At 37.8% G+C, this 11,148-nt stretch overlaps 1 protein-coding gene across 1 annotated transcript in view; it reads left to right on the top strand.

Moving 5' to 3' along the window:
• The first annotated feature begins 289 nt into the window (after positions 1 to 289).
• Positions 290 to 11,148, top strand: part of PDXDC1 (pyridoxal dependent decarboxylase domain containing 1) — a 76,341-nt gene continuing 65,482 nt past the window's right edge. The window contains exon 1 of the mRNA XM_001375036.5: positions 290 to 575. Within this exon, the coding sequence (XP_001375073.3) occupies positions 435 to 575 (141 nt within the window). The 5' untranslated portion in view covers positions 290 to 434. The remainder of the gene's footprint in view (positions 576 to 11,148) is intronic.

Below are 11,148 nucleotides of genomic sequence, written 5' to 3'. Positions count from 1 at the left end.
GTGCAGGTATAAGATTGATGCTCTCCCATCCTCTTCGAGGGCGAGTGGCCTGACCTGTTCCATTCTTAAGGAAAAAAAGAAAGGCTTAGAGAACCGGGACGAAAAAAAATCATCTTATTATAGCACAACTGCCACTTAAATTTTATAATACATACATTTTGTAAATGGAAGATGATAAGAAGTTCTAGAGACGACCCTAGGAGATAATGCTGTGAAATATATCATCCTTTCTCCACACCCACCCCCCCTCGCGCCCGTGAATAGTGGCGTTCTCGATGACGTCACCAGCATAGAAAGCCTGATGGCTCCACCCACTTCCGCGTCGCGTCCCTCTCAGGCCTGCCCCGCCCCCTTCTGGGCATTCCTTCGTTTCCTCCCTCTTCCCCTCTCCTCCTCCTCCTCCTTCTCCCCCTCCTTTCCCCCCCCTCCCCCCCATGGCGGATTGGCCGGGACGTCAGCGCTGCCAGCGTGGAAACGGCAGCGGAGGCGCAGAAGGCGGAAGTCGGACGTGGGACAGTCCGGCTGCCCTCAGATCCCGTGGCTTGTCCTCAGTCATGGACGTCTCCCTGGACAAGGTTCGTGGGGAGCCAGAGCCGAGGGGAGGCGGGCCCCTGGCCCCGCCGGAGAGGAGACCCTGCTTCAAGTCTCCCGGGCGGAGCGTGTTGATTATCCGGGCGCTGGGACGATCATCCCTCGGGGGCGGCGGCTGCCTGTCGGGGCCCGGGCTGAGCCGGACTGGGCGAGGGGCAGGGGCGGGGGCGGGGCTGTTGCGTGAGGAGGGGGCTGCGGGTCGAATGGGCAGCGGGAGCCGTGTTCCCGGGGCTGCACGGTTTGTTCGGATTGTGAGCCCACGGCGTGCGTCACGGGCGGCGGCCGCAGGTACGAGCTCCGCCGGGGTGCCCCCGGTCTTCGAGGCTGTGGAGCTGGCCGGGGGTGGCAAATTGACGTTCTTTTGGGTCTGGCTGCCGTGACTGCACGTGACGGGCTGTCGCTGCACATCTGCAGCTAGGGGGCTGCCGAGGTTTCTGTCAGTCAGTCAGGAGACGTTGATTAAGCGCCTGCTGTGTATGAGCCAGCACATAGTAGGCTAAAGCGCTGGGGAGAGCAAGAAAGGTCAAAGACAGCCCTTACCGTCTAGGAGCTCACCGTCCATTGGAGACTGCATGCAAAAAAAAAAACTACTGTAAAGGATAAATTAGAAATAATCAATAGGGAGCGGGCACTAGAAGACAGGGAAGGGAGGGAGAGGCCTTTGGGGGCAGGGATACGTACTCTCTTATTCCCCTCCCTCCAAATTAAGGAAAGGGTTAGTGAAAGAGCTGTCTGTTCCTAGGATCATAAGACATAACCCCAGAGTCACTGCTGCTGACGTTCCAGAACTTCCCAGATTCGTCTTCCCCCCAACCAACCCCTCCAAGGAAAGAGCAGTTCAGTGATCCATGTGGCAAAAGAAAAAAGAAATTATGTCAAAATAGGAAAAAGAACTCCCCCCGTCTTTCCCTTTCCCTCTTCCAATTTGAATCTCATCAGATGAAATGAAGGCTAGAATATACGTCTTGGAAATGAGAAATAGTTTTGGAGTTTTAAAAATTGTACCTACAATAGTTTACTACACTTTACCTACAATAGTAGATCTAATGTACCAACAATAATAGGCATACAATTAGGTACTGTACCTACAACAAATAGTATACCGCATTGTAGTACAGTCATTTACTATACTAATGTTCTGGTATTCCTCTCAAGTATCCACCCACACCACTTCCCGAGAGAGAGATTCTGACTACTCCAGCTTACTACTGACCAAACTTTTATACTTGTATGTATGGTAGTAATTACCTGTATTCTAGTGACCTTTTTCACTTCATTTGAATTTCCAAATACAAAATTAATTTACTTCCTCATAAGTTCAGTTACTGAAATAGGCATCTGTAGACTTGTTCTACCAGTCATAAGAGAATTGAAAGGAGTAATTGTACAAGAATTGTCAGTCAGTAAGTGCCTACTGTGTGCCAGGAATGCTCATATAATAATATATCTTCAATTTGGGGTAAATCTGGTTAGAAAGGAAACTAAATAGCATCTTCTCATTCTTACCTTGTTTCATTTGTGAATATTATAATATTGTGATTCTGGCTAAAATAAAAATATTCAGGCCATAGTTTAATTGTATGATACTTCCACGTTTATTGCTTTTGGTTTCTTTTATTACCTGGAACATCACCAGTGATGGAGTAAAAGGATGGCAGGAAGCTATTCGTTGTAAAGAGTTTTCTCTTATTATATTCTGTAAAGGACTTAAGGGAGAGAGAACAGACAATGGGATGGCTTGTGTATAATTTCAGTGAGATAATTTACTTGGAAGTCTAATATTTTTTAGGCAGGACCTGTAAAGGAAGTAATCCCCACCTCCCATCTCCAAAATGGGACCCAACTCCATATGTTGCTTTCTTACCATTGATTAGTATTTAGATCATTTAGGGTGTTTCCTAAAAGTTAATTGGTCATAATGATCTTGTACTATCTATCAAGAATTTGAAGATGTTCTAAAACTAGCGTTTTTAGATCATGTTGCCTGCAGAAAGCTTCAGCATTTTTTAAAGATTCAAAATGCATGGGAAGTTTATATATGAAACCGTTTTTTCATATGAATTAGAGTATTTAATTCTCTGTATTCTGACAAGTAAAAGTAAAAGTCATCAATTCCTTATGACATAGTTTTTTCCAAAAAAGAGGAATGGTGTAGTGGAAAAAGTATTAATTTCTGAGAGTGAGGATGCCTGGATTTGAGCCCTGGCCCTTTTACTTATAGTGTGTATTGGACAGGTCATTTAACCTTTCCAAGTCTCATTTTCATTTTCTACAAAATGTACATAGTACTTAACTTTTAGTTAACAGTGTGTATATATAGTGAATAAAGGGCTGGTTGTCAAGTTAGGAATATATGGACACAGTTCTTTCCTCTGACATATACTATATGATTATGGGCAAGTAAGTCACTTATCCAGTTAGTGTTCTAGATAGTTTTCTAATTTTTCAGTGGAGGTATCACCTGAAAGTTTCTTTTCATTTCAAAAAGGAAGTTTCCTCATTCAGGAGTTGCTGTATCCCAATGAAGTTATAGGGTCAAATCTCTATGCTAGTTTACCCTATCCTATTTATTAAGCACCTACTCATTTCCAGTTACATTTCTATATGCTGGAAACTCAAAAACAAAACCCAATTATTCCTTACCATTTAGGAACTTACATTCTACTGAAGGAGTACAACTTGTTCTCAGACAGACAAATAAATATAGGATATAGATAAAGTGAATATGAAATAATGTGAGCATGTGTCATTTGGAAGAACAAGGAAAGGCCTCGTAAATAGTCTTGAAGAGAACTGGTTGTTAGAGTATTCCAAACCAGGGAAATAGCTTGTGCTAACACATGGAAGTGAGAAATAGATCCATCATGCCTTGTACATGGAGACAGTTTGGTTGGAATGAAGACTGTAAAAGAATCATGAAGAGGTAGGTAGATCAGATTGTTGAAAGAATTTCAATGCCAAACTTCATTTTCTTTTTTATTCCCCAAGAATAAATCTTGAGCCACAGAGCTTCTTGAACCAGGGAGGAACTTGATCAGGCCCTGCGCTTCAGGAATAGCAGTTGGCTTGTGTAATTATTTTCTGTAAATGTGCACAACTATTTAATATATAGAAAGAAGATATAACCGATTCTTGACTTTCTGAAAGTGCAGATGTCAGGAGTGTTAGTGTGAAAATTAGAATAGCTCTTGGCTTCCAATTTCCATGTTTATTTGAAGTAATAGAATAAATTACTTTAGGATCATAGTTTCAGATCATTCTTTTTTAAAAATCTGGAGCATTCTTAATGATTTATGATATACTTATTTAATAATTTATAATATATTAATTGATCTGATACTTTAACTGAGTGCCTAGGATTACTTACCTCATTCATCAAATGGCTTTTAAAAAACTTATATGAACTTGGTTAATGTAATTTTGAAAAACAAAGCAACATATCAGCTCCTACAGGAAATCTTTTCTGATAAGCAAATGTTAGCACTTCCCCTTCTCAAATTATCTTGCATTTACTTACTTGGTTACATATTAAATGCACCTGTAGGACATATGCTCCTCAAATCCAGGAACTGTCTTCTGTTTATCTTGTCTTTACACACTATCTAACACAGCCTCCAGCTCAGAGTTGTCAAATTTAGGTAATGCTTGTTGAATTGAATTCTTAATTTAGAAAATCTATTGTTTTAAAGTTGTAATACTGTACATTTGTTTTTAATGCTGCATCTGAAATCTCTTCAAGGACTGACTATATGTCATGGGAGGGTGTGCTACTTGTTTTGTTATTCATTTTAATTATACCCTTGAACAAGTCTTGTAATATTTTTTTTACTTTGTTGATTTGAAGGTACAGGCTTATTTTAATTGTTAATGTATTAAGTACTCATCTCCAAAAGAGTAATTTTAATTCTCTTTCTTAGATGAATAATTATTACCACCCTGATTTTGATTGTCTTTGATGAGATTATGGGGTTTGAACTCATTCTCCTTTGTACTACAATATTTCTTCTTTGGGCCTAAATTTAACATACTTTTTTCCTTGTGCTACCACCATATAAAGAGCTTAGCCTCTGCTGGAATGGAATGTTCCTAACTTTTATCTACCAATAGAAATTGCCTTTAAAATATCTTCCTGCTCTTCACATAGATCAAAAAGAAAATCTCAAAACAATCTTGAAACCATCCAGGATAGCATGTGTGGCATTGTAAAGACTATCTATTGATATAGAGTGAGAAAACTTCCTGTACAAGGTGTAATTTTCCTGCTTCTTTAAAGACTCTCAGGCTTCCTTTTATAATATGAGTCTTTTGTATGCAGGTGTGAAATGATATATAATATTAAACTGAATGTTGGGCATTGTGGAAAACTGCTAGTCTGCAAATATATAAAATTCTTAATACCAAGATCTTATTGACATATCTTTGAATGTGTTGCCTAAGAATCATAACCCCATTACAGTTTTGAATCTCAGGGTTTTGTTTCAGTGCTAGGAGTTTTTTTTTTTTTTAAGAGCTGAATGAGACTATAAAGATCATCTAGATAACATTTTTATTTTACAGCTAAAATGTGCCCAGAGAATTTAATGACCATTTTAGGTCTGCTAGTTAGTAACAGAAGCAGCATTAGAATTCAGTTCCCCTGGTTTTCAGATTACTTGTCATTCTATAGGGAAAAATTTATTTGCTTCAGTTAATTTAAAATTACAGTACAGTATTTTTGTTTATGTTCCTCTAATTGCATGGAAATTTATAAATGAACACCTACATTGCAAGTAGGTTTTGTGTATATTCTTCACAATAGGTCATGGGGGGTGGGGTGGGAGAAGGGAGAAAGCCTATTACTTATAAGGTATTGTTTGATATTTGCAGAAGATAAAATGATTCTTCCCCTCTTGAGCTAGTTATTGGGGATATTAGACAAAGAAGTATAATACTAGACAGTAGATAATCTCTTTAAATACAGAACTTGGGTCCATGACTCTTGCACTAGAAACAGGTTGGTATAGTTGATAAGAGTGCTGAAATGAAAATTGGAAAGTCAACTGAGTGAGGATAAGAAAACCTTAAAGTAATTATAAATGTTAACAAGGAGGGTGGGGCCATGTGATTTAATAGTATAATGATCTCTTAAGTTTTTTGATTATACATACACACTATTGACAAAAGAAAAAAGTTTTTAGCATAGACTCTCTCCACCCTCAATATATATTTACTTATTTATAATTTACCCATAACTACTAGTAATTATGTGCATTATAAGACATACAAAAGTAGATATGAAAAAAGATAAATGAAAATTTTTAAGTATTACTGATGCAAAACCCTTTTTGCTCTCACTAAAGTATTATGAACAATATTTTTGGTTAGGTCAGTGTGCTTTCATTATTTTTTTAAATCTTAGTTTAACCCTTTTGCAACTGTGATTTGAAGATTTAGTTCTAAGTTCACTTTATTTTTGATACTTGACCTTAGTAGGTGACATAGCTGAGAAAGATACCTCACAAAAGACAGATCTAAATAGGAAAAGTGCATTGTTGGCAGCAGTTACTAAATTATGATACTAATTTTTCAGCCCCAACTGACAATTATTGAAAGAATTTTGCTGAAATACATACAGTAATTTTCCTTCCCTCATTTGTTCTTGCAAACAAATCAAAACATATGACATTCAGTATCCAAAGAAATTAGAATTTTTTTTAAGTGGGAAAATTTTATTTCCAAATTTTTTATATATGCATATATGAGTATTATAGGTGTCATACAAAATCCTTTTCAATAAATTTGAGAGGACTAAAACATATCAGGAAGAGAGAGTGAGCAACAGTACTACATGATCTAGAGAGATCAAGAAGGATGAGGATTAAGAAAATGCCATACATTTTGCCAGTTAAAAGATTTGACACTTTCATTTGAATGAGGAATTAAGGAGTAACTGGGAGACTAGAAGGATGATGGTGCTTTCTATGGAAATAAAGAAATTTGGAAGATGTATGATGGGCTTGTGGCAGGGAAAGGTAATGTAATGAGATCTATGATGCCCATCCTGATGCATCTTATGCAATTTGTTCCTTTTCATGGGGGAGGGGGGAGAGGTGGGGAGAAAGGGAGATAGTTTTAACTGGCCTCTGCCTGAGAGCATAGAACCTGCCAGTAAACTGCAAGGCAAGGTGTGGGGAGGGAGTATGGACAGCCAAGGGAGATTTCCAAGAGAGACTAATAGTTAGATGGGTTTGGTTTCAGGAGAATTGACCTATAAATGGTTAGTGTGTGGTTGTGTTAGAAACAAACACATGGTGGGATGAGTGGAATGCAGCCTATTTTCTCACTCTCCATTTAATTGACTGGTTACTCCTTAGTGTCAGGTGACCCTAAGGCTTGATTTTGGAGATAACAACTGACTTTGTGGACTGCTAGAATACCACTCCACCTCCGACATATATTTAGTGTATGACTGGAAATGTCATTTAATCTCTTGGTCCCCCGAGGCAATTTTCTTTTTCTTTAAAAAAATTAATTTTTTCCCAATTACTTTTAATAATTCTCAGTTATACATAAACAAAGTTTTTTTAACATTCTTTTTTCAAATTTTGATTTCCAAATTATCTTCCTCCATTTCTCTTCTCTCCCTCCTTGAGAAAGAAAACATTTTGGTATAAATTATACATCTTTAGTCATGTAAAACATTTCCATATTTGCCATGTTGAAAAAGGAAACGCAGATCCAAAAAAAAAAACAAGAAAAAAAATAAAGAAAAATGTAAAAAGTATGCTTCAGGGGGCAGTTGGGTAGCTCAGTGGATTGAGAGCCAAGGCTAGAGACAGGAGGTCCTAGGTTCAAATATGGCCTCAGACACTTCCTAGCTATGTGACCCTGGGCAAATCACTTAACCCTAATTGCCAAGCTTTTACCACTCTTCTGCCTCGGAACCAATACATAGTATTGATTCTGAGGCAGAAGGTAAGAGTTTAAAAAAGAAAAGAAAAGAAAAAGTATGCTTCAGACTTCATTTAGACTCTATTCAGTTCTTTCTGTGAAAGTAGATAGCATTTTTCATCATAAGTCCTTCAGAATCATCTTGGATCATTGTATTGCTGAAAATATCTAAGTCATTCACAGTTGATAATCATATAATATTTCTATTACTGTGTATAACAGTTTTGCTTTGCTCATTTCACTTTTCATCAGTTGATGTTGTCTTTCCAGGTTTTTCTGAAACCCTCTTGCTCATCATTTCTTAGAGCACAATAGTATTCTATCATAATTATGCACCACAGCTTGTTCAGTCATTTGCCAATTGATTGACATCCCCTCAATCTCCATTCATTTGCCTCCACAAAAAGTGCTGCTATAAATATTGTTGTACATAAGGCCCTTTTCCTTTTTCTTTGATCTCTTTAGGATACAAACCTAGTAGTGGGATCACTGGGTCAAGCCATAATCCCAGTTTTAAATAGCCCTTTGTTCATAGTTCCAAATTGTTCTCCAAAATGGTTTGCATCAGTTAACAACTCTACCAACAGTAGAATATCCCTATTACCAGCAGTAATGTTCTTATTTTTCCATTCCCCCTCCAACCTTTGCCATTTTCCATCTGTGTCCTATTAGCCAATTAGATAGGTGTGAGGTGTTTGTTTTAATTTCCATTTCTCTAATCAAGAGTGACTTAGGGCATTTTTATATGACTATAGATAACTTTGAATTCTTCTGAAGCCTATGTCTTCATTTGGGGAATGATTCATATTCTTATAAATTTAACTCAGTTCTCTATGTATTTGAGAAGTAAGGCCTTTATCAGAAAAACTTGCTATAAATCCCTCCCCTCCCCCCAGTTTCCTGCTTTCCTTCTAATCTTGGCTGCATTGGTTCTGTTTGTGCAAAAATCTTTTAAATTTGATGTAGTCAAAATTACCCATTTTATATCCTGTAATGCTCTCTATCTTTTGTTTGGTCATAAATGCTTCCCTTATCCATACATCTGACATGTAAATTATTTCATTCTCCCTCCCCCAATTTGCTGATATCATTCTTTATATCTAAATCAAGTATCTATTTTGACCTTATTTCAGTATACATTGTGAGATGTTGGTCTATATTCTAGATATCTGCCAAACTGCTTTCTTATTTTTCCAGTAATTTTTCTCAAATAGTGATTTCTTGTCTGCAAATCTTGGATCAGTGCTAGATTACTATGGTCATTTACTATTGGATGTTGTGTACCTAGTCTGTTCTATTCATCTACCACTCTTATTTCTTAGCCAGTTTCATATTGATTACCACTTTGTAATACAGTTTGTGATCGGGCGTTGATTCCTTGATATTACTGATCTTTTTTTCTTCCAGGAAATGTTATTTTTTTTCTAGTTCTAGAAAAAAAAATTAGTGGGGGCAATTTGATTGGAACAGCACTCAATAAGTAAATTAATTTAGGTAGAATTGGAATTTTATAGTAGTGTGGCCTACGCACAATCAATGAATATTTCTCCAGTTGTTTAGATCTGACTTTATGTAAAAAGTGTTTTGTAATTGAGTTCATAAAGTTGTATTGCTAATGGATTTTTTTTAAACCCTTACCTTCTGTTTTAGAATACTCAGTGTCATTTCTAAGGCAGAAGAGTGAGTAAGGCCTAAGCAATTGGGGTTAAGTGACTTGCCTGAAGTCACACAGCTAGGAAGTTCCTGAGCTAAATTTGAACTCAAGTCTTACCAACTCCAGGCCTGATGCTCTATCCATTGTGGTACCTAATTGCCCTTGCTGCTGGATTTTGTTGATGATAAAAAAAAAATATTGCTGATTTCTGTGGATTTATTTTATATTATCTTGCAACCTTGCTGAAGTTGTTAACCTTTTCAACTAGTTTTTTAGTTGATTCTCTACAATTTTCCTGATTTATTTTCTGGTCTTTACCCTGGAAGAGCTGTTCTTCCCCTCTAGCCACCAGTGCTGGTGCTTCTCTTGGCCCTGGGACTTGTGGTCAGGTTCCCCTGATGTTTTGTAGCCACAATTGCTAGTGCTTGCAATTAGGAACAGTATCCCTACTCAGTGAGGGACCAGAAATACTCCTTTCACCCTGGAACCATGATTAAGGCACCTTTCCCCTAAAGCAAATGCTATTGTTCCTTTTGGCCCTGGGACTACAACCTAGAATTGCATCTGGGCAATTGCTACAGAGTTCTAAAATCAGTGCCAACATAGGGTCCCGTGTGATCTCCTTCCAAACAGTTGTTCAACTCCACCCTACCTCCACTGTTCATGGACTGAGAGCTTTCTAAACTGCTACCTCCAGTGCAGCCACCTCCAAGGCCTGTTGTAGGGCCTATGCTTTGCATTTTGCACTGTGCTCCAGGCTTGACCACTATCTTGATGAGACAGAACTTTTCAAGTTGTCTAGGGTGAGAAAATTATTTTATCTATCTTTTGTTGGTTCTGCTACTCTAGAAATCTATTTGAGGTGTTATTTTAGAGTTGTTTGGAGGAGAATTTGGGAGAGTTTGGCTGAGTGCTTCTCTATTCTGCCATTTTGACTCCACTGCTCAAGACAATTTTGCAAGATTAAGTTTCAGAACAGATAGGGACATTGGTAGAGGAAATTTCCAAACTGGGAGTTTCCTACTAGAATGTTCACTAATTAATGAACTAGGTTCCATAGAAGTAGCTAATACTACAATGGAATAAAATTGTGAAGTCAGCATTCAACATTTTTAGTATATACTTTGCTCATATTAAACTTTCAATCTGACTTGTTCCTCATCTTCAACAGTTAGCCTCCAAACTGAATTTAGACCCCGTATTTCTCCTCTTCTGGAAAGAGAGGAAAGAGAGTCCTGTCCATTCCACTATCCTCAATTCTTGGAATTTATTCTTTTTGCTCTGGCTTCTGACTTCCCTCCTTGCTTGCTCTTCCCTGGGGCCGAACTATTCTGATTGATTGGTCATTGAGTAAAAACTGACCTAACCTACCCTATCTAAGCCAGCACTAAATCATGCTTCACATTCCATCTTGCCATTCACCTGCAAACCAGGACCTACTCAGAACCCATCTCTTTCTTGTTCTTGCTCTGGGAATAGGAATCAAATCACTACTACTGCTACTTGGGAAGGGTTTGACTGTCTCTGGTTCTATTTCTATTTATAATCCCTTCATCTCCTAGACCAAAACTCCTTTCTCTAGCCATTCTTTTTCATTTTATGTTGTGTCCATCTGTTAGAGTGAAAGCTCTTTGAAGTCAAGAACTGCCTCTCTTTTGTATTTATGTCTCCAGTGCTTCACATAGTATATGACATAATAAGTGTTTAATATTTTTTGTTCATTTATTCGTTCAATAAATGTTTGTTGAATTGGAAAAATCCTTGTAATGATATTCATTGAAAATAGAATTATGGTCTAAAGATTTCCAAGTCTGAAAAAACCCAGAGTACATCAGGAAGTTAATAAAATTTCTTCCTCAGAGCTAGACTTAATTTGAGTCAGAAAACATGGGCTTGAATTCTTGTTCTGTGGCCTTGGGTAAGTCCTTAATCATCCTACCTTTCCTCAGGTTCCTTATTTTTAAAATATGGGC

Source organism: Monodelphis domestica, chromosome 7, assembly GCF_027887165.1.
Source record: "Monodelphis domestica isolate mMonDom1 chromosome 7, mMonDom1.pri, whole genome shotgun sequence".
In the NCBI taxonomy this organism is placed as follows: domain Eukaryota; kingdom Metazoa; phylum Chordata; class Mammalia; order Didelphimorphia; family Didelphidae; genus Monodelphis; species Monodelphis domestica.
This window is presented reverse-complemented; position numbering and strand designations above follow the sequence as displayed.